This window comes from Eleginops maclovinus, chromosome 10 (assembly GCF_036324505.1).
Source record: "Eleginops maclovinus isolate JMC-PN-2008 ecotype Puerto Natales chromosome 10, JC_Emac_rtc_rv5, whole genome shotgun sequence".
Lineage (NCBI taxonomy): Eukaryota > Metazoa > Chordata > Actinopteri > Perciformes > Eleginopidae > Eleginops > Eleginops maclovinus.
This window is the reverse complement of record NC_086358.1, coordinates 11178465-11205337: the sequence shown is the minus strand read 5'-3', so window position 1 is coordinate 11205337 and position 26873 is coordinate 11178465. Positions and strand designations below refer to the sequence as shown.

At 41.7% G+C, this 26873-nt stretch overlaps 3 protein-coding genes across 3 annotated transcripts in view; 2 read left to right on the top strand and 1 right to left on the bottom strand.

Moving 5' to 3' along the window:
- The window catches only part of LOC134870771 (uncharacterized), a 40166-nt gene extending 34552 nt beyond the window's left edge, over nt 1–5614 (top strand). Inside the window, 3 exon segments of the mRNA XM_063893161.1 lie at nt 994–1121; nt 1566–1683; nt 3573–5614. Coding sequence (XP_063749231.1) covers nt 994–1121; nt 1566–1683; nt 3573–3753 — 427 coding nt within the window. The 3' untranslated portion in view covers nt 3754–5614.
- A 428-nt stretch (nt 5615–6042) lies between these two features.
- zranb1a (zinc finger, RAN-binding domain containing 1a) lies at nt 6043–19979 on the bottom strand. The gene is made up of 10 exons (XM_063893162.1): nt 19663–19979; nt 18328–19183; nt 14818–15005; nt 13585–13738; nt 12087–12158; nt 11198–11396; nt 10090–10210; nt 8334–8463; nt 7256–7485; nt 6043–7027 (listed from the first exon to the last, which is right to left on the bottom strand). The coding sequence occupies exons 2-10, from the start codon at nt 19157–19159 to the stop codon at nt 6812–6814; spliced, it is 2142 nt and encodes a 713-aa protein (XP_063749232.1). The 5' UTR covers nt 19160–19183; nt 19663–19979; the 3' UTR covers nt 6043–6811.
- An 880-nt stretch (nt 19980–20859) lies between these two features.
- Nucleotides 20860–24018, top strand: hpdl (4-hydroxyphenylpyruvate dioxygenase-like). The gene is made up of 5 exons (XM_063892483.1): nt 20860–21548; nt 21635–21801; nt 21891–22042; nt 22607–22734; nt 22879–24018. The coding sequence occupies exons 1-5, from the start codon at nt 20860–20862 to the stop codon at nt 23078–23080; spliced, it is 1338 nt and encodes a 445-aa protein (XP_063748553.1). The 3' UTR covers nt 23081–24018.
- Nucleotides 24019–26873: the final 2855 nt, after the last annotated feature.

Below are 26873 nucleotides of genomic sequence, written 5' to 3'. Positions count from 1 at the left end.
TAAAGAAAATATATATATACAGTTGACTATGAAGATTAATAATCTTTAAACTGTCAGACAACTAAACACTATTGAAATGAACAAAATATAAAGCAGGATATTATATACATAATGGAATGGAATGGAATGTTAAATCAAATATAAATGTACAATTTAAAGTGTAAAAAGTGAATGTTATGTTCCAGTTAACAAGAGAGGCTATGGAGCAGAGGGTTGTCTGCCAGCCAGAGGTGAATTGTTGTACAGTTTTATGGCAGTAGAGTATTAGTAGTATAATTAATGTCTGCCATAATTCATATTCTCATACATAGCTAAAAACTAAGAAATGACCATGGAAATATTTAATAACACCAACCTACACTGGCAAAAATGATACAATTATGGAGCTCAGTGTTAGAATAGAATCGGAGGATGAAACCCTCTTTATTAGTCACATACATACACACAGTGAAATTGGTCCTCTGCATTTAACCCATCCTAGTACTAGGAGCAGTGGGCAGCTATCGTGCAGCGCCCGGGTGTTCATATTATATGTCCATTTCAGACTCAATATATCAGCTATTGGATTGTCAGTCTAAACTTTCATTTATTTCCCAAAGCTTTTATTTTCCCACTCTCTATTTCTCACATTTTTATGAAAGTTATTTGAGCTTTTAAAACTAAATGATGCCCTAGACATTTTATAAGAAACCGTAAACGTATGTCTTATTTGTGGCGCACCTTTTATACAGTTGCTAATTACATTTACTCCCCATCCATCTTTTTAAGCACCTATGAATATGCAAATACTGTTTGTTCGTTGTCTTTTTTTCTGCACACTCATCTTTCCGCAGAGTGGAGCTCAGACATCTCAAATAAAGTCACAATGATCCAACAGAAATGCAGCAAAAACTGGACACTTCTTATTTTATTCATCATCATTTTAAATAAAAACAAATCCCAGGCTTTGAGCTTTAATCTCTCTCCTTTTTACTTCCCCTCTGTGTGTTGCAGTTTTTCTCAGGGTTCCCTGAAAGACGCCCCCAACCTGATCTGCACGCCGCACACAGCGTGGTACAGTGAGCAGGCCTCTCTGGAGATGAGGGAGGCCGCCGCCACCGAGATCCGAAGAGCTATCACCGGTACGCAGTCTCACACACACACACACACACACACACACACACACACACACACACAGCTCATTCTCAACATCTGACAAAACCAGGAAGAAAAAAACCTCTTCTTCCACATCTTCATAAATCAGGCTCTCAACCCCCCACGCCTCCACCTACTATGTGACCTGTTGCACGTCCTTCTTTCCCAGATGTCACATTTCCACTTCAGCAGGCCCTGGGCAGCCTTTATTAAATCTGGACCTCTGAATAGATGTCATCATTAGCTCGCCGCCGCAGAGCAGAGCCCAGCGGAAAACATCCACATTGTTAAATGATCTTAATTTGCATTTGTGTATCCAAGCCTGAGATGTTCATCAGTCTGAACTCAGTAACACTTTGCCACCGTAGGAATCGTGTTAGAGTGTGATTTATACTGTGTGTGTGTGTGTGTGTGTGTGGCTCTTATGACAGGCCGAATCCCCGACAGCTTAAGAAACTGCGTCAACAAGGAGTTCTTCGTCACCACGGCACCCTGGGCAGTTATGGATCAACCGGGCGTTCACCCTGAGCTCAACGGCGCCGCCTACAGGTAGGGGCTGGACTGCAGGAGGCTGACAGGCACACCCTTTTATATTTCAGAAAGAAACCCTGGATTATCTTTTAGTTGTGTTTTTATATTTCAGTTAATTGCATATGATGTCAAAGTATTCTGTACTCATATAAGTGATTTGTTTTAACATATTTCATTCATTACTTAGGGCAAAAACAAAGGGTATTGTGAGGAAAGTACACATAATGCGGTAATTAAGGATAGATTATTGATAAAGGTGATGTTATTTCAATATCTGTCCAAATTACTGTTATTTTATTGCTATCTTAATAAGAAATTCCAAAAAATTCCGCGTATATTGCTCTCTATTTTCTGTTATTAAGAAGTTATTAATGAAGCCCTGCTATAGTTGGTAGTGCCCCGTCCCCCTGCTAACTGTCCCCCGTAGTACTAGAAAGGTCTTTCTGTGCCCGCCTGCCGGCTCTTCCTGATCTCAGCATGTCCGCCTCCATGTGCTTCTTTTCACGCAGCCAAGTGAACCAAACTGTTTCGGGCATAACAGCCGGTCTCCCCCAAGACAAAATTATTGCCTAGATCAGGAGCAGGTAAATACAAGCATCCGGGGCCACAGCCTCTCGTCTGGAGGTCCCGGATAAGACCCTTGATCTCACATGATGTATGTCCCTTCTCTAACCCCCCCCCCCCCCCCCCCCAGTACTCACCTGTTTGACTGAACACAGTAGGGATGGATGGCAGAGAAAGTGGGTTCTGAGTGTGCAGGAAGCATGACATAGAGCAGCTTCATGGATGGAGTCATGCTTCCTGCTTTCCTTCTTATGGGTTATTGGGGAAAGTTCTGTTGGATTTCACGTCTCAGAACTCTATTGTGTGTTTCCCCTCCTCTTTGGTTGAGTGGTTATTGTGCGGAGCCCCTCAGGGGTCAGGGTGGGGTTTTTCTTTTCCTCAGTTAATCTGCATTACTTTGCAACAGATTGAGGAAGAGCAGTCCAGTTATGATACACTGCAGACACCACAAGAAGCAGATGAAATGTGAAACTGCAACTATAAACTCACGCCAGTCTTCTTGCCATGGTACAGGAGTGAGCCTAATGCTGCACAGACACTCTACACCATGAAACATTATACTATATTATTTAAGAAAGAGTAGTCTTTCTCTAGGGATCAGAAGGAATTTTAAATGTATTGTGAGGTAAGAAAAATAATTTCCAAAGAAAACTCCTACCATGAACCTTCTGGGGCTCCATATTATCATTCAAGTTTCTTCACAGGATTTTTTCACATAATGACTCTTTTCCACCAAAAAAGTCCCAGGAACTAAATCACTTCATGTACTACGCCGTATATTTTTGAAAATACTATACTACATTGTTTTCCAGACGTACTTATATTTGTAATTATTCTGATATTTTCGCGATCCTATGCTATAACTTTTTCTTGGACTTATTCTGATATTATGATGTTTTTAATTCAAAATAGTAGAATAGCTATTTTTTTCCACATACTATACTATTTTTTCAAATTCTGATCTTTACATCAACCTAAAGTTAGACTTATGTTATTTCAGACATACTATACTATGGCCTTTTTTTATTATCACATACTAAAGTTTGACTTGTTATGACATTAAATGCTTACATTTTTTTTAAATTAAAGCATAAACTTTTTCGTAAAAATGTTTACCCTTTTCCTAAACCAAATAAAAGGAAAACAACCTGAAAGGCAGCATAATAACTCTTACATGTTTCCTGTTTAGTTTCCTTTGGTGGAAAAGAGCGGGTAAAATCTCTAAATGTTGGGTTGGTTCAGAGAACCAGGTGTTGGGAATATGGGCTAGTCCCCCTGTGAGTACTTCCTCCCCCCTCTGGGAGTGTTTTGCGACCCTAACCTCTCCCCTTCTCCTCCCGCAGATACCCGCCGGGCGTAGTTGGAGTGGCTCCGGGTGGCATGCCAGGGGCGTTAGAGGGCATGGTGCCAGGTGGGGTGCCCATCGCCCACACCCTGCCCTCTGGTACACACCCCTCCCAGGCCCCGTCGCCCAACCAGCCCTCCAAACACGGCGAGACCAGAGAGCACCTCACCGAGCAATAGCAGCAGAAGGGATTCAAACGGCAACATCCAACATGTCGACACTCAGAGAACAACCAATCACAACGCAACCGACCAACTGGGACCAAGAGACAGTGAAACGACACACGTGGCTGCCTGTCAGACCAGCCAGCAACCGGGAACAAAGGAAGTGTTCCGGGGAATTTGTACTTTTAACGTTTTAGTTTTTACTCTCTGTCTCTTTGGGGTTCAGTACCGACTTAACTCTTCGATGATGATGATGGGTTTTTTCGTTGTTTTTTTTCTTCGGGACATGCCTATGATTGTGGACACAGAGTCCAGTGTTTTTAGCGCTCCGGGATTACCCGATGAGACTCTGTTCCCACCCCTCTCCACCTCAGAGCTCATGGGAAACGTAGGCCCTCATCTCAACACACTCAAAGGGCGAACAAGAGAAAAAACTCTGGCATCATGTGCTACTGGACCTTATCCCCCCCCTTCCCGTCCCAAATGCCCCCTGATACTCCCCTCCTCTCCGACCCTCCTTATGTAACTAATGTGTGTTGTTTAGGCCCCTCATTATGCCTCAGAAGAATTATTTTGTTCTTTCAATCTTCAGTGTGAATGACTAAAAATGGATTATTGACTATATATATTTATCATTCGTCAGACAAAAGGAAACCATTGCTCATCAGTTTAGTAATCTAGAGTGGGTTTTAACCCTTTCCTGGCAATAATACATGACAGCTGCTGCAGTTACACGATTTCACCACTGGGGGGCGCTTCCACACAGCGTCAAGGCGTCGGCACCTGTGAGCATCAACACCAAGTTGCTCCAAAATAATCTGTGTGAATAATTGTTAAACCGTTAGCAGTAACAGACATTCACTTCATACAGCTGAATGCAGCTAAGTTTTGAGGGTAAATGAATTTTAGCTGCCAGCTAAGTATTTCTTTTTTTGAGTTGGTGATGTGTCAGTGTGAAGGACAAATGTTTTGTAAATCACAAAAAAAAGGATCAACTTCGGCCGGACTGCATCTTATTCTCCTGCTGAATTGACGGATATTACCTTAGTGGCATCGGGGCACGGATGAGACCACGCTCCCGCACATTTCACACTGAAGACAGGAAAGGGTTAAAGCAAACTTCATTTCTTAATGACTCAGGAAAACACTTTTTTGCTGATATTGTTTATTCCCAGAATTTTGTCTTTTTGAGAAAAAGAAAAAAAAAATGAGATTGATCCGGTTAGTCTGGATACTTCTCTCCTCCCTCCTCCTCTCCATCGTGGTATTTTTATATACAAGGCGCATCCCTGGTTTTGGTGTTAAAGAGTTTTGAAGAGTCCTGTTAGATTTGTATTGCCTAGTTAAATGTTCCTATAACCATAGTCCTGTGATCCACCCCCCAGTGTCCCACCCCCCCTTCCCTCCTTCTTATATTTTCTTTGTTCTATTGAAGGCCAGGTTCTTTGGGGCATCCTGTACTCTGTAAGAGCAATAGCAGAAACTCCTACTTAGTGTCCCGACAATAGCAGAAGAGGCAGCCAGCAGTACGTTTTTGTTTTTAGTGTGAGTATTTGTATTTGTTTCTTGTACAAGGTGAACATTTAGCATTCAGTGCAGTTCAAATAAAAGATATGATTCTGAGAACCAGCTGTCTGTACCAGATTGATTTCTAAGACGTATTGTCCTGTATGTTGAATTAGCAGAGTTACAAGATTTGATTCATCCTAATTGTTTTATCCGGTGTTGAGTGCACAATAACAAATAAATGACGCAAATGTGACTAACACCCACATTGGAGATAAAAAAATCTAAAAAGTGTTGGATGTCCCTCTTGTAAGGCTGGTAACTACCTACAGTTGAGTTGTTTTGTTTATTAAAAGCTCACTAAACTTAATTAGAAGAGAATTTCCTGATAATGTGTTCCTTTAATGAACTCTTACAAAGATTTGTTTTATCTGTCATCACAGGGGGGAGGGGGGTTGCAAAAGTCCCATAACAGAGCAAGTGTGATGTCATCCCGGTGATTAAAATAAAAAAACAATGAAGGCCTGGATCTCACGGGTAAAATTATGAGGCTGGTGACGATCTGAATTTGAGTCCTTTTGTTTATTAAAAGCTCACTGTAGTTTGGGTAACTATCGTTGTTTAATTAGAAGTAACATTTTCTGGGAGTGTTCAATATAGGCTTCTACTTTGACTCCAGAGGGGGTCCATCCTTTATTAATCTGGATTTAGACATATCACTTTAAAAACATGTCCATCCATCAGTGTGGTTTTTTTTGTGGTTATTTCAGGCAAGAAAAAACAAAGACGGGCAACAAAGAGGATGCAAGTGAGTCAAATTTAATATGAATGCACTCTATGGAAAGAGGCAGAGTGTTTGGTATTCTTTTCCCCACCGGCATCACCAGCACCCACTCTATCATGACAAAGAGCTACTAAATCACACGTAAAAATGTCAGTAAACTTGTACGTCCTTCCCTTTCCCCCCCCCCTCCCCTCACAGAATGTAGGTTTCATCTGTGCAAAAATAAAATACTTCAAGACTGAACGGATCAAACAACACATAAAACGGAGCGGAACAAAAAGGAAAAAAAAGCTATCGCCTCCGCGCTTCATCTCCTAAACAAATAAATAAATCCAAACATCAGAAGGGTTCCAGAGGGATCAAAACAAAAACAGGTGCTCTTTAAACCTTAACATACACACAGCCATCAGCATCCTCTCAGTTTATGCAACATTTCTGTAAATTAAATGTCTCTTCTAGTGCAGCTTCAGGATTTCCTTAAATACAGTTTCATTTCCTATACGTCTCAGGACTCCGTTGGGTAATTAGAACTTTGATAACAAATAAGGAGAAACCTTAAAGGTATAACTAAGTGGACTTGATGTGCTTTCATAGGAGCAGTAATCAGGATTCTGTCGTTGCTGTTCTCTCTTGTTCTACCACGGAGCTCACACATCACATGCATTATTACCAGTTAAAGATGTCAGAGAAAGAAAGAAAAAGCAACAGATAGTAAGGTAGGAACTCTCCCCGACCCTGCAGCGTCCAGGTTCAGATTAAGGAGCCGTTCTCCCTCGTCTTCACTTACTCGTCTTCGTCCTCCTCCTCCTCGCCGTCGGACAGAGAGGCACAGGGGCGGATCTGGCGGTATCGGTCCAGCCACTTCTCCACCATCTGGGTGACCAGGGGGTGGTTACGGCGGCGAGAGCTCTTCTGCATGGCGGCCAGCATGCCTCCTTCTGTCACGCAGCAGTCCAGCCATTCCCTCAGCAGCTTCTCCTGCTGCTCCTCGTTGCCCATCTGAGACACACACACACACACACACGTTTCACAAACCTAAACACCCACTTCTTATTTCTTTGTTTTGAAAGCAACTTGACCCATAAATGCACAATTTTGTGTTAAGACGAGCGGATTCGTTTACACCTTCGATTTTATCTCCCCAACTATGTTATTTTTTATGCTGGATTAAAAACACTGACTACATTTTAAGTCCTACAGCTCCTATTGAGCAGTATCAGTGCCTACCTCTTGTGCAGACAGGAAGTGGATGTGCAGCAGCTTCCTCTCGCTGTCCACCAGGGGTAGGAGCGTCACCGTGACGTCGTCGTCAGTGTTGAGGTTGGCGCCCGCACCGCGATTGTCGTAGCCGTCGTTCTCCATGGCCACCAGGGCCGAAAAGTGGCCCCGCGTGTATCCCAGGGCGATGGGGCTCTTCCAGCAGAAGCTCTGCTCCCACAGCAGAGGCAGATACACACCTACACACACACACAGCAGGTCAGAGGCAGGTATTTATCTCCACAGTGAGATCAGCTGGGAGCCTCCCTGCAGCTCTGTTGCTGGGTGGATGTCGGAGCGGGTCAGATCAGAAGCGGCTGCGCTTCAGCTGACTGGAATCAACCGGGACATTGTGAGCGGGGAGGCGCTGTGTGCTGCAGCCTGGCGCGTGCACACACACACGCACGCACGCACACACACTACAGTTCTGGTTAGCAGGATCACATTTAAATCTAACTTTTCTGACTAAAGTAGCACAACAGCGACTCAGCAGCCCAGCTGTGCTTCCTTTAACAAACAACTCCAGTTTGTGCTGCTGCCAGGTTCTAAAGCAGCTTTAGTACACCCCATGCCCTGCTGCAGGTGTGCAGAGGTGGGTCTAAAGGCAAAGTGATCAAAGTCTTTATTAATTAAACAGTCAGCACACAGAGTAACCCCATGCAACTTAAAGGTAACACTTTACTTATAATAAAAAAAAAATACAAATATAACCTTTAGTGGTATCCTGCTCTAGCCTGCACTCCAATATAATAAAATAAAAGGTCACTCAAATGTCATCTGTGGAGCTGGTCGCATTGGATCTACTTGTTCATGTGGACCGTTATTATTTCATTAGCAGAAATGGTTTCAATGTGTAAACAGAAGATTAAAAACCAAACTGTGTGCAGGACTAGACGTCACAAGAGGTTCAGAGATAAAGCAGTCCCCGTGCTTTAAAGCACTCAAAGATTTGCATTATTACACAGTAGGTGTTACTGTTCAGATCTCTGGGAGGTGAGATCCAAAAAGTGGGGGGAAAACGATGCATCATTGCTTTTTAAAATCTCACCTTGAAAGCGGGTGTATCCTAACGTTTCCCCACGGAAACTTTTGTAGTATTTCACTCCGTAGACTATGATCGGTCTGCGAAGAATGTGTGCAAGAACAAAAATGTGGGTCTGCTCCAGGCTGGCCCCGGGCTGAGGGGGGAGAGAGAGACAAAAAAACATTTGACACCTCAGCATAAAGACTTCCCTCAAATCACACAGAAACTGAAGTGCTGAGTCATCTGTGATCACATCTAAAAACAGAGAGTCCTGCTCTCTGGGAACATGCAACGCTGCAGCACATTTGCATCCCACCCCCCCACTGTCTGTCTCATTTCTCAGTTGTACAGAGCAGAAAGCACACTGCTTTTAAAAATAGTCCTCCACAATTATGGGATGGATCTACAAAGGCTGGTGTCATCATCTGGATCTCCTCTCAGATTATCTCCTGGTTATTTCTCTGTTTGTTTGCACTGCCGGTGGAGTGGCTCTCTCTAAACGCCTCTAATCCCAAGGTCACATGGTGGGGGTGTGGGGGGTGCTGCCTCAGCAACTGGCCAGCTGTCTGTTGATCTACAGCTCCATCTTATATGTGCTTATGTCCTACCCGTCAATCACACAACATCCACCTTCACCTTCCAGCTGTGTCTGCCGTCAGTTCAACATTCTGTCTGCCTTTAAGATGCATGAGCGACACTTCTGCAGTTACAACTTGGCATCCAGAATGAAGTACTAATGTAGATCAGACAGCAAACAAATATTCCTCCATCAAATAACTTTTCATATCTAACACTGCACTGTCATTTTTATTCTTACACCTGTGATTTCAACCTGTTTAACTTTTATTTTATTCTCCTCGATTTTTAATGACTGATTTTAAATGTCATATAATGTCATTCCGTTTCACTTTATCTGAATGGTCTTGTGCTGAAATATGCGATATGAATAAATGCCTTGCCTCTAGTTCAAGTATGTTTTGAACCAAACTGTATGGGGTCAGATCAGTCTCATAATACACCAACGCACACAGAGGGATTCACACTTGTATTTCAGGATCTGCAAAAGCATTCACACTTGTATGTTCAATGCACACACAAATGTGTTCTGTTTCACATGTAAATAAAATTCAAATACAGAAACAAGTTTAACGTGTATTTTTGATCAACACACATTTGTTTTCCATTTAAAACCGCTGAACCTGCAAAGCACTTCCTGTGCATGGATAGCTGTGCCAGGTGACAGGTCAACTTCAACAAAGTGTCTCTGCGTGAATGATTAAATATGATTTCGGTATAAATTCTTGTGACCTTAGTGATGTGTTACTGTTAGCATGGAAGTAATATGTGTGGCAAGTTAGCTATATAATGCCAATAGACTACCTAGGACCTTAACCGGTTAATCCTATTTAACGTCAGCTCTAAGTGTTCAATTCCACTCCATCATTAAACACAAAGGAATATATATTTGAATAATAATTTGAGCAGGAAACTTTGGATTCAGTCTTGCTAAGCTGTCCCCTAAAAAAGAAAACAAGAGAATGAAAGAAGTAAAATACATTTATGGCTAGTGTCAGCTATTTAAGGTAATAATCCTAGGTAGTCTATTAGCATTATATAGCTAACTTGCCAGCAAACGCTAGCATTACATGCCACCCATATTACTTTTTCCTGTATTTGGATTTTATTTACATGTATATGAAACGGAACACAATTGTGTGGATCCTGAAATACAGTATTCAGTATTATGAGATTGATCTGACCCCATAAAACTCATCATTACCTGGCTGGCCAGAGACAGGATGAACGCCCAGTCCTCCTGCCACTGCTCCTCTCTCAGGGAGAAATGCAAACCGAAGCTCTGCGAGTACCACGACTCCCACTCCTTCCAGCGCGTGTAGAACCTGGACACATGAGAATATTTTCAACGTTCATTCAAACCAAAAATATGTATATGCATATCTGAGTGGATAAACTTTCCTGAAACAGTATCACATCAAATACCTGGATTTAAATGCGTTGAGCTAAACAAACTTTTAGGAGTAAATATCCTGAGGAAATGCTTCTAATCCGAGCCTCTCATTCATACCATCAACCCCTAAACTTCCAGCAGGGCTTAAAGGACAGCATTTTTTACTTTGTTTAGGACGCGACTCCACATTTCTTTGATCTAACTAAACAAAATATACCTTCTGCTATACCACCCTGAAAGCCAAAGAAAAGGCAGAAACCTACACTGTCACTAAACCGTGATGTTTGCTGGTTAAATTGTCCAGAACAAAAGTGATCCGTTTCATTTAGAAGTCAGCTTTTTGAAAAGCAACATGGCTCAGTTCAAAATGTTGTTTCAAAACAAAATTTCTCATCTCCCACATGATTTGACATAAAGATGATTTGCTACCACAATTTTTCACTGTGAAATTTGTTCGAACAGAGACTGAATCCGTCTCTGGATTTAAATAAATGCCTCTCATGGCAGGATATATGCAGAAAAATAAAAAGAAGTGTCCAGGTCCTTAACATCTGTCATTAAAGGGATGTATACAAATAATAATAATGTCTTCTGATTGATCCAAAATCTGAATTTAACAGATCATTTTGTACGCCGCTTAATCCAATAATTAGGTCTTAACTTCTCTAAAAAAAAGATATTTTATCTGCCAGTGTTTTCATTTTATGAAAATTACATTTTTGTGTGGAGATTTGAGTGAAATTTAAGTATTTTTAATAATTTTAGAAGAAGTTTATTCAGATTAGTCAGAGCCCATGTATCCATTGCTCTATAATTCAACAGCATTTGGGATATGTGGCATTCTGCAGAATTAAAAAAGATGTTTTAGGTCATGATTCCTGGATTGTATAGGGGCTGTGTGTGGGACTGGGGGTCTCACCAGTGAGAGCAGTCGTGCAGGCTGTCGTGGAGCGTCTTGCGGAGAACCGAGTCTTTGTCGTAGATGCCCCAGGTGGCCTGCAGCACCGAGTCAAGCAGGCAGTCTCCGGCTGTGCGGTTCCACAAGGCGTACAGACGACTGTCCAGCCGGGTGCCCAGCTCCAGAGACCAGTTGATGACAGGAGATTCCTCTTCCAGCTCTACACACACAAACACGGGAGGGGCTCTGTTAGAAGGACAGGATCCTGGATTTGTTTACTGTGTAGGGGAGTTTCTCCGGGAGAAAGAGGAGGATGATTTTCACATTTAAACTTTAAAGATTAAAGGAAACCCCATGGGAAGATTTATCTTCCTCAGCTGACAAATGAACACACAGGACTGGGTTTATGCAAAAAACCAGAATTAAGAAGGTTAACAAAAACTCAGCATGGTGCCACAGATCCTCCTCTGAGTGTTTCATATAAGCATCTGCTGCAGCTGGTCGCTACGAAACAAATTGTGCATCTCATAACTCATTTTCTTTTCTCCTGAAATATTATTAAAACACCCAGAATGATTCCTCGACCTAAAACCCAGAAAACTTCTCATCAGTAACCCAGTTTGTGGAAGCTTAAATAGGTCACAGGACTCCTCTGATAACTGCAGCACACACACACATGTTGTTTAAAAGCATTCACACACACATATTGCTGTCCTGGGAGTGTGACATTGCTTAGAGAGGGCAGTTGGCTCAGTTATCTTTATTGGAGAGGGGATATAGGATGAAGCAGGAGGTTAGCGGCCTGGAGACAGGAGTACTGAATGTCCTAACACATGCACTTTGACTTTAATAAATGCAGATTGGGGATAAATACAGAAACCAGATATCAAAATGGACAAATCTTTGGTACCTTTCTGCACATCTCGATCCAAAACCTCATCAAACAGCTTCTCCTGGACAGCAGGCGGCAAGTCTTCTATATCTGAAAGACAAACGGGGGAGATATCATGTTCTAAAGCTCATCATAACTCTAATCGCTACAGTAATGACACACAGAGGGATGTTCTCTGCGATTCCACTCACTGGCTGACATTTTGTCAATAGCACACTGTAAACACGAGCTCTGTACAGCGCGTTGTGTTTGTGTGTCTATTGAGCTGTGCACACACAGAGCCAGAACACTAGTGGCTATTCTCCGGCTCAATAGTGAATGGCAGTGGCTTTGTTTGGGAGGGAGAGACAGAGGGTGAGGAAGAGCGCCCTGCAGCTGGCCTCGGGCCAAACACAGCCTGCAAAGAAATAGTTGGCATTAACATGAAAAAAAAAAGGGAATCTATTAGTGAAGCCTGCGTAATCTTCCATCCCGGCGGCAGAACTGGATCAGAACACAACGCACAGCTCTGAAAGCAAAGAGGCTGTCATTTCAGTGAAGACATTACGCCACAGGGACACCGAGCCGCTCTGCCAGCAGCGCTGCACAACAAGGCCGCCACTCTCTAGTCGCCAGTGAAAGCGACTCTGACACTGAGGATTCATGATGTTTAGAAGACACTTCAAAAACAAAAACAAAACAACTTAGTGAATAATGTCAATCTCCATCTAAGGACCTCAAAAAGACGAGAGCTAAGCTACAAAGAAATCTGTAACTGGGAGCAAATAGAGCCAAACTATCCTATGTTAGACAGATGTATTACATTGAACCCATGCAGGAAAGACCCAGAGCGTGTTGTGTGGTTTGCTCCTCAGAATATGGCGGGTACCTGCAGGTAGTGTTGTCACAATACCAACATTTTTGTTTCGATACCAAGTCAAGAGATGCAATTTCAATACTTTTTGGATACTTTTCTTTAAAAAGGGGAAACCGTCTTAAATGTCATTATTGTGCTTTATTTCAAACCTGGAAAATAAAAAGATCCAGTAATGAGTGAGCCGACAGTGAAGAATCAACATATTTATAACTAGTTTAGCTAGTTCCAGATTTGGATAAGATAGTTAAGTGTGTTAGGTCTTTAACTTGAAGTATGTATTTTGCTCCGCGCACTGGTCCCGTCACAACGGGCGGAGCTGCAGCGGTGATCATGTAGAGCTGCATGTTCTCCGTCAGCAGAGATGTAACCAAAATACTTCCAAATTTCGTTTCTTGCGTCTTTTTTAGTCAACAAGCAGAGGCGCGTCGGCAATAGCACTCGCACTTGCAGCCATGCTCTCGTTTTGTCACATGATACGACAGCTAGAGCGTGCATGAGAGAGGGGAGGCACTGCAGGCACGGCTGCAGGGAGTGGAAGCAGAGCGCTTAACACACACAGGACATTTTTAAAACAATGTCATTCTTAAAGTACCGATACTAATGAAATGGGGGATCGTTGCATTTTTAACGGCAGGGTATCGGTGCACCGTGCAACACTACCTGCAGGCAGGGTGAAGGTGACGGGGTCAGTGAGGAAGTAGCAGGCGAAGTCCCCCTTGCGCTGATGTAGTGAGGCGGCGATCTCCCTGCGGATCTGCTCCGTCAGCTCGGGACACACCATGGAGGGGATGCACTTAGCCGCCTGCTGGTTCACCTGCAAGACACACAGAATCATTTAAAGCTAGAGGTAGATATACAGTCATTTAAGCATGATCACACACATCAAAAACAATTTGAAGATGAGAGACGTTTTGGACCATTTAAAAACAAAAGGACATTAAAGAAGTCCCTGCATGTTTTTCTTTATTAAGGATGGGCAATGTGGACAAATAATGACAGGATTATCTTTAGTGTACGTGGTTCGCATTCGTTATACTGAGGAATACTTTCTGCCACACGCAGTGAGGCGGCCATTTTTCCTTCTCGACCTCGGTGACTTGTGTCACGCTGCTGCCTCTAATCGGTGCTCGCCCTCCTTCAAACCGCGCAGCTCTGTGGCATCGCGTCCATCAGGAGCCAGTGGCAGGACCGCAGCCAGGCTAATCCCCACCCTAATCCTTAAAGTGCACTTCTGCTGTAATTAAAAGGCATCACAGGCTCCTGCTTTAGACCATCTATCCTGGAGCAGAACAATTATTGGCTGCCAAAATTGAGCAGAAGAATTGCTTTAAAACTACAGAACTACTCAGGATATTTTAATTACATACCACATTTAGATAGAATCGGAGGATGAAACCCTCTTTATTGTCACACACATGCACACAGCAGAGCACACAGAGAAATTGGTCCTCTGCGTTTAACCCATCCTAGTACTAGGAGCAGTGGGCAGCAATCGTGCACTTTGTAAAATTCATTACTGTAAAGAAAATCCTTTTAAAAGACTATAATCTTCAGAGAAGGAACCTTTTAAATCTGATTGTGCCACATTGTGTATTTGTATATGCGTAGAGATGGTTTAATAAAGTGATCACCTGCTCAAATCAGATGGTATATCTTTAAAGAGGACACATTATGCTCACTTTCAAATTCATATTTGTATTTTTTGCTGAAACTGTGACATGTTTAAATGCTTTAATGTTCAAAAAGTGCTCTATGTTTCCTCACCTTTAGCTTTTGAAGTCTATTTTGATGCACAAAAACCCACTACAGGAAAAGAAAACCCCAAAAAGGCACAAAACGGCCTCTTTAAATTCAGTATGGAGGTGAAGACAAACAGACCTGGCGCACGCCTACCTCTGTGAGCAGGATGGCGAGCATGTCCTGCCTCTGGAAGCGGATGGCCAGATGCACCAGCGTGAAGCCCACATCGAACGCAGAGGAGCGGTTGAGGAGCTGCACCTCGTCTGCCGTGAGCTGCCGGGCGATGTCACCGCCTGAAGACTTGTAGGCTTCAATAGCTGCCAGGTCTCCCTCCACCACACCTGCAGCCGGGGGAGGAAGGTCAGACATTAGGATGTACATATGGATCAGTGCAGTGGCTTTTTCCAGGAGTGTGTGTACTCGGGGTAGTGAATTTGGAGGTGATACACATCTGCATTGTTTACAATCTATGATTAAGGAAGAAGGAACACAAAATAACCATTTATCCAAAGGCATGTGCCATCGGTTGCTTAAATTCTACCTAAAATGCTAAAGTTGAACAGTTGTGTAAAACTATTTCAAAGTAAACAATTACCACAACCTTTGTAAAGGCGGTATTAATGGCAGGTTTGTACCAATCAAATACCATGAGAAATGCTAGTGTTTCTTATCAAACACAGCTGTAAAGAAAAGGAAGGATTAATGTGGAAAGACAGGAACCCTTTTGAAAGCAGCCCTATCCGTGTTAATGGATTAGACCGGCTTTTGGAGCACTTCCAACTCTATGCCCTTGCTTGTAATAGAAGCAATATGTAACAGACAGCTTGTCATGTTCAATGAAAGAGCTACAGAAATAGCCATCAACCTGTGCTAACACATCATTCTTAGTCACAAGCAATTCAAACGAAACTCAGGGGGGATTAGCATCACAAATTCACCTCCAGAACGTTTTAAATGCTCAAATATTTCCTGGTTAACGGAGCTCTCTGGCTCGTGAATCCACATTTCAGATGACCTCTAGATATAGCCACTTGGAGACCCAGTGTGAGAGCAGTTATCCCTGTCAGGCTGCTGCAGAGTAGCTCATGAAGCAGAGCTATCAGAAAGCTGTGTCAAACAGAGGACAGTCTGTGCAGATTAGCGTCCTCCCCCTCCTCTGGAGGTAGCAGTCTCAACATCTGTTGTGAGTGAAATGAGCAGCAGCGAGGCAGCAGCACGCCGCAGCAGCTCGCTAATTTTAACAAACTGCCTTATGTGAGGCCGTCCTCGCAGGGAGAGGACAGTCACCTCGGGACAACCTGCCGCTGGACGTGCCAAGAACCTCTCGTCCCTTTACTTTAATAACACAGAGACACACAGGGATGGAGAATGGTTTTTGGCTACATTATAACCAATGGGTGGTGAGGAAGAGCATACCAATAAAGTTATACAATATATTAACCTGTTAACATGTAATTAAACTAAAATAATTGTAAATTAAATACATATTTAATGTGCTTGGTTTAGGTTAAAATTGTCATAGTGAAAACTCCTGTGTACCAACAACACATTTCATATGTTGAGCATCCCCATGGTGTGATGGAAGATCAACATTCAGTACGCTTGAGTGTGTTGTTGACGTGTGTCGTCTCAAATTGCAAAAAACAGCATGATGAATGCTTTGTGTTGCGTGTCATAGCCATCACTTTCTTTTTTTGTTTCTTGACAAGCTCTATATGGTCCAATTTCACAACAACTAAAAAAAGAAAGTGGCAGAGGATGACGAGTAAAGAATCCAATGTTTGGGTTAAAAAGAGGAAAGGTAAAGACGGTTTTCTTAGATAACTAAATATGTAGGAATATCACAAATATGCTGTTTAGGTAACAACTCTGTCCACCTCCACTCAGTAAAATAAATTAAATATTTAAGCCAGTCTTTAAGATTAACAGTCTTAAGGTTCCCTGGACATACAGAAGACTTGTCCTCTGCGTTCTTTTTTATATGAATGTCTCTTAAACGGAGAGCCACGGTAGCATATTATTAAGATTAGAACATAATGTGTGCTTTAGCGGATTAATACATTCTGTGGAATTGGGACACATTCTAAAAACCTTAACATCAACCCATAATGCCGGGATCAGTCTATATACAATGCAAGTTACCAAACGGCCTAAACTGTCAGAAATGGGGCATCCTGAACACCGGGGGGCACAATCCGGACAGATGTCTATGCACACATCCATATCATCATTGTAGAGATTGCATAAACTGTAAATGTCATAATTAGGAACAAGTATAATAATAACATGTTTAAACAGTTAAATAGTATCTACAACGGTTGTAGATAGGCGTGTAGAAGGCGTGCGGTTGTAGTACAACCGCACGCCTGTTAAAGAGTAAACAAAAGGAACGTTTGAAACTGTCTGCTTCCTTTTGCGGGATGGTGGAATCAATGGGATCATCCGATTTTGTCCCAAATACAGAGCTCTGGAAAAACATTAGCCTAGAAAACAGTCGAGTGAGGAGAAATCCAGTTTTGCGAGCAGAGGAAGTGCTTGGATTTGTCATAATGTGCTGCACGACTCCGCCACTTCCTCCAATGACAAACACTTTGATGAGCCCAACTGTAAAAAAGTCTGCTGATAAGTATTCAGAATTAAATCAAGAGCTTCAAATGTGAGTTAGATGCAAGATAATGGTGGAAAAACAAAAAGGTGTCTCTGTGAGCTGAGAGGAAGAGTTTCCTATTCCACAACAACGGGCAGGAAAGGGCAATGGGTGCAAAGGTCATGAGGACGCTGATCATGTGCTGCATCCATGCTTATTTATTTTTTTGTAGTTGACTGGTGTTCATGTCTTGTCAGGGCTATTTTTGCCTCCTAGGGCCTCCGCTCAGCACATAAGCACCACTGTTTACAGGGTCGCTTGACTGCACGCCAGGAGAGTCTCTGGTCCACGGGCGACACTCTCACCGCGCTGCCCAGACGGCCCATTCATCCCCACCGGCTGCACAGCACTCACACATCCTCTCGCTTTCTCAAAGACACTCTCAGTGGCAGAACAAGGGCGGAGAGGGGTTCAGTGAGGAGTTGGATTCAATTACTACAAGCCTTTTAGCCTCATACTGCTGACTCAGCATCATTAATACTATGTTTATGATAAGTATCCTTCCACTACGGCAGATATTATTCACCTAAAAGCACTACCATGTGAAATGAAACACTTCTCCTCATAGGGCTTGTGGAAGCACATATTTAGCACAATTTCCTGTTCTACTCTAATATTTGGAGTCCAAACAGTGACATTTTGACATTCAATAATGAGTGCAGTCCTTGCCTGCAGGGCGAGGTGCCACCTGCACTGTAGTGGAATAGAACCTAGTGGAAACTAAATATTCGGCCATTAAAAAAGAAATGGTTGTCTCTGACCGGAGCATCTCGCTCAGTCATTATTAAAAGTGACATTATGGAAGAAAAGTCAAAGTTGGAGGGACAAGGTAAGTTTGAATCCCCATCTTTATCCTTCCTTTCCTTTAATAACTTAAGAACGTAAGACCTTCAGCTGAGCAGCACAGAGAACGGAGAGCAAAAGCGTGAAGATAAATGCTAGGATAAAATATTTTTTTTTCAAATCAATCAATAAATGATCAAAATTGCTGTTATTAATTTAGTAAGAATACTCACCAGCACATGCATTGAGAAACAGCCAGTCTGTTTTCCTCATCCGGTTTCTAATCTGCTTTAGCTTCTTGAAGTCAACCTCTTGCTCGTCTCTGCTGCTCATGGCTCCAGCTGCGAGCTCTATCCTCTGGAAGTCCATTTTGACATTGTCTTCCCTCTTGGGCATAGGAGGGGACCTCCTTTGGCCCTGGCCCCCACTGCAACTGCCCCTCCACCGAGCCCTGTCCTGGATATTGATCATAGGTGATGGCTCTGCCGGCTCGCCCAGCTCTATGGCTTCCTGGTTGTTGGGCTTGGGGCTGTCACAAACCACACACTTTGCAGTGGTGGGCCAGTTCTGGTAAGTGCAAGCTGTGCATGTCCAGTGCTGCTGATGGGTGTTGAGTCTGTTCCTGTCATTGTATTCCTCACAGGGATCCACAGGGGAGTGGGGAGCGGGACGGCAGCCTGCATTGGAGCCGGAGGTCTGGGGGGACTCGGTGGGGCTGCTGGTCCTTGGGCGCTGACACAGGCACTGTGTGCAGCGGAGTGCTCGGGGCCAGTTCAGGTAGGTGCACATCTGGCAGGACCACTTGTTGGCAATCTCAGCCAAGCTAGCCGTCCTGACTCTCGGCCGAGCGCTGGAGTCAGGGCATATGAGGAGGTGGCTACCACTCTCAGTTCTGGGAGGGTCCCATCCTGGACTGGGGTCCAGATCAGGTGTGATCTTATAAGGTTCCTCTGTGATGATGGGACCCCTTGATTTATGTGCCCGGCACATGGTGCACTTGGCTGCAGACGGCCAGTTTTCATATGTGCAGTAGTCACAGGCCCACTTTATCTTCTGTTCTGTCATTGTTGATCACTTTGGATGGTTAAACTGAGGTGATAAATAAACGTGGTTAAATGTCAGTCATGAACTACATTTTTTGTAATCATCTTGAAGGTCAACAATATGGTATAAGCTAGAGATGCGTTTACGATACATAAAACAAAAGGAGATTCCATGGAGTTTACTCGCGTATGTGTCCAAGCAGATTGTAAACTAACGAACATCTGTTTGGGTATCTTCAATGACAATCGACATTGTTGAGTGATTGAAATATTTAAATGACATGGCCGGCTGTTAATTATTAGTAGTAATATGTAGCACGCTAACAGCCTGTGTTTGTTTCCCAAGACGGGAGGCTTTATTGCGTTAACATCTAGTATGTTACACTATTGCTAGCTGGCGAGCTAACCACCTAGCACACATAGTTACCGTGTATTTTAACAGTCGATGGAGATTTTATACAAAGTGCCATCATACATCATACTATAGTCTGATATATTCTGAGAAACATTATGTAAGAGTCTTACCGTTTCACGGCTGCGCCTGTTTCTGAAGTGCTGAAACTGAAAACCACAACAAACCCTATGTACAGTCCCCCCTCCTCCAGTTCTATCAAACCTTTCCCAAACCGAGTTATTTTGACCTCTTCGGTGTCTCACATGTTTTTATTTATAGACACATTAACCTCTTGCCGAATAAACCCCACGTTGGCAACACCTCTGTATAAATATGCGACACTCCATGGTTTACATATCCTCCGTGTTGTTTAATGGCGGCGACAGCGAGACAAATGAGTAGCTGAGCCAAAATAAACGCTTGCTTGCCTTCGTCACCAATCATCTGGCTCCGCGCTCAATGCGATTGGATGAAAGGAGAGTACTGTGTTGCCTTCAGGACCTATCGGAAAAATGAAACCCCCCTGTAAACCTAAACGTACGAACATTTATGAGAGGTTCATACTAAATGGGATATTTGGTTGACTGGCAGAAGTATTTATATGTTGGTTAAACGTTCTCTAAATTTCTTAAGTTTGAGCCCTTGTGTTTTTTTCATTTACTATGAGGCACAGCATTTGTATATTATACAAAGTTTAAAAAATAATGATATAAACACTGGAATATTTCACATCACATTTGACAAATTTAAAATATACTAAAGCTTTTTTCATGAAGTGATTGTGGGAATAAATTGTATCGTTTGATTTTATAAATAAAACATAATATATAGCACGCCTTTAAATATGTTTAATAACGATGTCATAATTATGTAAACTCATTGCGTGAAATTATGTTGTACACAATTAAAATATATTATATAAGCAAAGAAATTAATGTTAAGAAAAACACAGATGCATGGTTATGTCAGTCGGTTATTGTCTACATAACCTCTGATTGACCTCTAATTTGGATCACTAGTCATTTAAAAATATGCAATATGGGATATTCTAACACAATTATAGATAATTATATAAACAGTTTCATTGGTGATTATTTGTTAACATAATAGATCCATGTTTACTTCCTGTCGGCTCATTTATTCTGAGTCATTCAAATACATTGCAATAACTGTAGGAACACCGGAAGCGAGTGGGAACACATAAGAACATGATTACGTTTAAAAGTGTACAGTTTCATAAATGAATATCACAGTCATAAAATAGGGAAGTGGACACGCCTACTACATATACATGTGTATGACGCCAGGCAAAACGTCACATCCAAAACATGGCAGCTCTCTTGAACCGGCTGCACCACATCTCTCTCCACGTTTCTAACGCGGAGAAAGTAGCTAGCGACCTTGTGTCTAAATTCAAGTTTAGTTTGTTTGCCACCAGACTAACGGACACGTCCAGGCAGCTTGCTTTCAGGAAAGGAGGAGCTGTTTTCATCGTGAATGAGAGACAAACCCAGAGCGGTGTGAGTTTGAATGAAGAGCTACGCCTTACGGATGCATATCCATGTGATCCACACCCGGTCAACGTGGGGAAATACCTCCAGGATAACTCTATAAAATGTCTGTACGATATCAGCCCACATTACCCGGTGGATTCTGTAAGCAATGTGTGTTTCGAGGTGGAGGATGTGGAAAGGTCATTCAGGGCTCTTCGCAACCTGGGCTGCAATTTCATGGTGCCCCCCACGACAGTTCAGGACGAGAGGGGTCCTGTCACCTACTCTGTGGTTAAATCTATTGTGGGAAATGTGTGCCACACACTTATTGACAGGACTAAATACATGGGGAGCTTCTTGCCAGGCTTTGATGTCATTGAAAAGGACTGCTTGCCAGAGGAGGACATGTCTTGTCCAATCACACATTTTGATCATATAACTTATGTCTGTCCCAAGAAAGCAACCCACCAGGTCATGAGGTGGTATGAGAAGCTCTTTGGTTTCCAGAGGTTTTTCATTAAAAGGTGAGAATTCAAGACATATACTGATGTGTTATGTATGTTTGAGTAAGTAAGTTATTAGTAATAAATATTACTGTGCTTCTGTGTAGTAATGAAGATGTGGATGAGGGTTTTGTCGTAAACCACAAGGACGTTGGACTACGTCTTACCGCCATGGAGTACTGGAAATGCAGCGAAGCAGGTATCACTCTCTCCTCAGTGGACAAGAATGAGCCTGACTGCAAGTTTGTCATTGCAGAATCATTGCCTGGACAAGGTAATAATATTATTATATTCAATTAATTAAATCTGCTATAATTTATAAGATTACAACACCTGCATTACTGTGTGCTGATACTTTTTCAGGCAGGAATCAGGTTGACACCTTCTTGGAGCAGCACAGGGCCCCAGGGATCCAGCACATTGGGCTGTACACAGAAGATATTGTTTCCTCTGCATATGCAATGGCTCAAGCTGGTGTCGAGTTTTTCTCCCCTCCTCATGCCTACTACACAGAGGTTTGACTGACTTTTACAGACCTGCACAATCACATTTTTTCTATAAGAAATAAGCTATTACTGACATGGTAAATTCAAGTAATTGGCCACATTTTATTCAACATGTTGGAAAATATATTGTTGTAATAAATGTGTAATCAAATAAAAATGACAGACACACAAGATCATTAAGGGCTGTCTTTTAAATATGAATTTGCAGAGCAGCACCCGCTTGTACATTTGCAACTCTTAATGTATAAAATGTACACCCCCAGTCCGATTCAAAGCACCAAAAACCAGCAGCACACCCTTTTACAAGTAGACAGCAGTTATAAGGATTAGGATTTTGTTTTGATTTCTTCAACATCTTTAAGTCTCACTTATTCAAAGTCCGATCGCAAGCCTGACTTCGAATAATTATACTTTTTGGAAGGGTTCCTGTATGATTTCCCACTTGGTGTTTTATAAAAAGCAGTTTCTGTGACTGATTATTGCATTATATAAATGGACTGTAACATAAACTGGTCATATTTGCAAATGTGTCATCTTCTATGCTGTTTATGAACTGTGTGCATGCTCTGACAGGTTGGAAAACAGCAGGAGATTGTGGACGCAGGACACAGTCCCCAGTTGCTGGCGCAGAATGGCATTCTACTGGACACAGACCTGTGCCAGGATCCCTCACCACAGACCACATCCAGTGAAAAGAAAAGGTGTGAGGCAATATTGCACCCTTTTAAAGTAGCCCATGCATCACATTTTAAGTATTTTTTGTGTACAAATCAGGTCACAAGGTAATTTTCCAGTGGTCACCATGAGAAACAGGTTGTCCTTACCTCGGTATTATCTGTTTCCAGACACCTCCTCCAGCTATTCACCAAGCCACTCTTTGCAGAGGATACCTTCTTCCTCGAGCTGATAGAGCGAAGAGGGGCCACAGGTTTTGGCGAGGGGAACATCAGGGCGCTGTGGAGGTCGGTGCAGGCGCACATGGAGAATCAGACAGGGGATTCCCAAGGAGAGGGATCCCATAAAACTATGCAATCTGGCCAGTATTAGTGAATGTACATGTTTCTAAAAGGGATTTATTTGTGTTTTTTTTATGTGAGAGCACTTATTTGGGGGAAGATATGCAGAACGCAAAATAATGTAATATATATTTTAGTTTTCTGTTGATTTCAGTTTTTCAATTAGTTACTAACGTTACATTTTGCACTGATAACGAGTTAAATATTTTTCGTTGATATTTATCTTTGATCATGAATGTACTGGTTAAAAAACTGCACTATGAACAAAATAGTACAAAAACAGATTGTACACATCTATTTGAAATGTTCCAAAAAAATACACTTCCTGTAGCAGTTAAAGAATATCTTTGTTTTTACTGTGTCAAAGGAAATCAACTGACTCACAGCAACTGTTCCTAAATAAATCTGTTACTCACAGAGCAGGCTGTGAAGAACAATAACTGTCCTCAAGATAATGTGCTCTCTGGTTCTTAGTATGCAGTCTGGCCACATTTCAGAAAATGAGCTCTTCGAATGTGCTGTTGTAGGTCTTCTTAGGTAAACACTAGTGAGCAGAAAAGTATGGAAAGTGTATACTTATGCATAGTGCTGAAAAATTGCTCCTAATTATTACATTTTTTTACAGCTGTACTAACAAACTAAAAAATGATCAAGATACATCTTAATAATATGAAAGTTATATTGTAAATACAATATTAACAGGATGTGTATCTCATATATAAATGTGTTGATGATAATAATTATATGATTTAAGAATAATGTTATACAATTACTGTGGCAAGTGTTACTATTTACATTTTTTTTAAATGTCGATTACCATACTGCATTTTGCTGAGATTACAGTTTTTTAATGCATGACTTGATGACACTGGGTACTGCTAGTTTATTTTTCTTAAATGTGTACAGTGGGCTTACTCTGGACTTTCCACGAGGCAGATCCATAAATAAAAAAGAGTTTTTGCTCCCAGAGCTCCTAGATTCGGTTTTGTCTTTCAAAACTGCTTTTCTGAGTTTTTATTTAAGTTTTATAACATTTTGTTTATTTGATACTTGTTTTATGTGGTTCATTTCTTGCTTTTAGTTAATATCATTATCTATGTGTTCAGTTTTTTATTGGAAAGTACTATGAAAACATGTTTGAAATGTGCTATAAAATGAAGTTTATTATTATATTATAACCACTTTTGCTATTTTTTATAAACATACTGAATAATGACCGCTTTTTTATAACTTCCCCTAACATCACACATACAGAATTAAAATGTTAAAAGTTGGCCGATCATAGATCATTATTTACGTTATTCTACAATTTAAACAACAAATGACTATGACTAATCAATTAAACGTAGCTCAACGGTGCTTTTTCTGAATACCTCAGCCACACATTCACTCATGAATCGTTAGTGGAAGAACAGCTGCAGAGTTTTTAGAAATGTGCTTGCTTTGGCAAAAACACTGATTTAGAGCTTCTTAGAAGGCATCTTCAACCCCACAGGGATGTGCCAGTTCAATTAACTTGGCTATAAACATTATAGTCGAGGATTAGAGGGCAAGATGAGAAGCAGTGAAATTGAGATGGGGTTCCATGAAAGCCATATGCTCTCTTTGTGTCCTTACTGTAGTTACAGTATTCCCCACTGAGAGAAAAAAAGTGCATGTACTTCTGCATTTTGACAAGTGGTGTCAGTGTTTTTCTTTTTCTCAAGTGTCACCGTCCGTCAAACAAAACTTTCTGAGCAGACTATGTATTTGGGACTGTGCTCACTAATAAAAGTTTATGAATTCTAGGAATAACAAACTCAAACACTACAAACAGATGTACTTCCAATTCAGCCTTGGAACGAATGTGTGGCACATTTGGACCAGAGTTAAAAGTGTTAAGTGCATCTGTTTGAAATTCTGAATGAAAACATTATAATATAAAATGGGGATTTTTGTCAGGCATTGAAAGGATTATCTGTTCATTAAAGTTGAGAGGCCAAGGCTCCTGTAACAGGAGTCCTTTAGCCATCTGTCTGAGGCCAGTGTGAACCACAGATGGCATACAGCATGTTACATGGGGTCCAATACTGGGAGTTGGAAGCTGTCTTCCTTTTCTATTTACTGTTAACCATATGCTAGCTACAGTCACAAAGTCAAAGATATATACCCCACATACCTAAACCAAGGCTTTGTTACTTCTCAAACATTTAGAAATTACTTTTCAGTTCAGTCTTGTTGAACTATGATTGGTGCATACTGCCCCCTATGGTTTTGCCATTCACAACACACACTTCCAAACTTGTTGAATTGCAAGACTCCTAATTCTTACACAAGCTGATTCAGTCATCTGTTTCCAATGGGTTTTCTGTGCATATACAACATTTCTTTGTTAAATTGCCCGTGTTGACGACTGCTAAGGAAGGTGTTTTGGTAAGAAAACAAAAATGTGACACCCTCACACTGTAACCTATAAGTTAAGGAGACAAATCCTCTGTGCCCTTTAACACAAAAGGCAGACAGTCTAAAACCGAGGAGTACTGTCCGACAGTCTGGAGAGATTAGTGGCACACAACAGATGTTACTCCTTGATTAACAATTGTGTGTGCCAGGGGTGAGACTTAGCTCCCCACCTCTCTGAGGCCCCCACAAATAAATTAACTAACTGCATGTGATGTGATAGGATAGGAATAATAAATTGTTGAGCTTTTTACTAGTGCAGCTTTTGGCAACGGTACAATAATATCCAGCTGCTTCCCTTTTGTGCAGTAATTGTCATGAGCATAATGGGCTTATGTCAATTTTCTGAGATTCATCAAGTTAACGCTTTTTTGCCTCCAGCTGTCAGTGGCACACAAAGTAAACAGTGTCCAAACACACAGAAAAGTAAACAAATACAAAGCAATCACATGTGAACAAGCTATATTGGAAAAGGAGGGGTTGCAAGATAATAAACAAGATAGAAAAGTAAATACTGGTTTAACTTTCAGGACTGCTAAAAAAATGTGAAAAAGGAAAAGAAACAGAACATTTTACCAGCTTTCAATGACTAGTTTAAGAGATGATAGTAAGTGCAGGTGACCATATACAGTTGTTGCATGGTAGAGACAGCTTAACCTGTAGCTATAGTTTAATAATAGCACGTGCCATGATGAACCAGAGGAAAACATGTGTTTGTAATTAATATATTTATGTAGGACAAACCCTCATTATACAGGAACTACTTTTACGAGGGGGAACTGGCAATGTATACACAGTGCCGCCGCTCCCATAACGCGCATTACGCGCTGTGCGTAGGGCACCAAGTGTCGAGGGGGCACCACCAAAAATAGCCTAATGAAAAATCGTCATAATAATTATAAGGCCGAAATTATTTCAGTAGACTATAGAAATATGAGGCACTTTTTAGGCATACTACTCAAAGGTACCGATGGTATGTTTTATTACCAAACATAATGTTTGGTAATAAAAAAGTTAAACTTTTCCGCGAATGTTTTTTTATTGGGGGGGGGAGGGCATCATGAAGGAATTATGCTTAGGGCACCAAAATGGCTAGCAGCGGCACTGTGTATACATATCAAACATCTTTCTCTTCCTCACTCTATCTGGCTCTTTAAGTCACACGCAGTGGGCAGGTTATCATGTTACACCATTTTATATTGTGAAGGTGCCATGTCTATATGCTCAGCTCAAACTGTGATTACTTTTCATTACTAGAGGGTGGACCAGACCACTAGTTTTAGGAGCCCGGGACGTTAGTTTAACAGAATGTCTTAAAAGGGTTATCGTTTTACTTTCTACAACCTGAATTTGTGACATCAGTTTAAATAAGAAGAATTACGCAA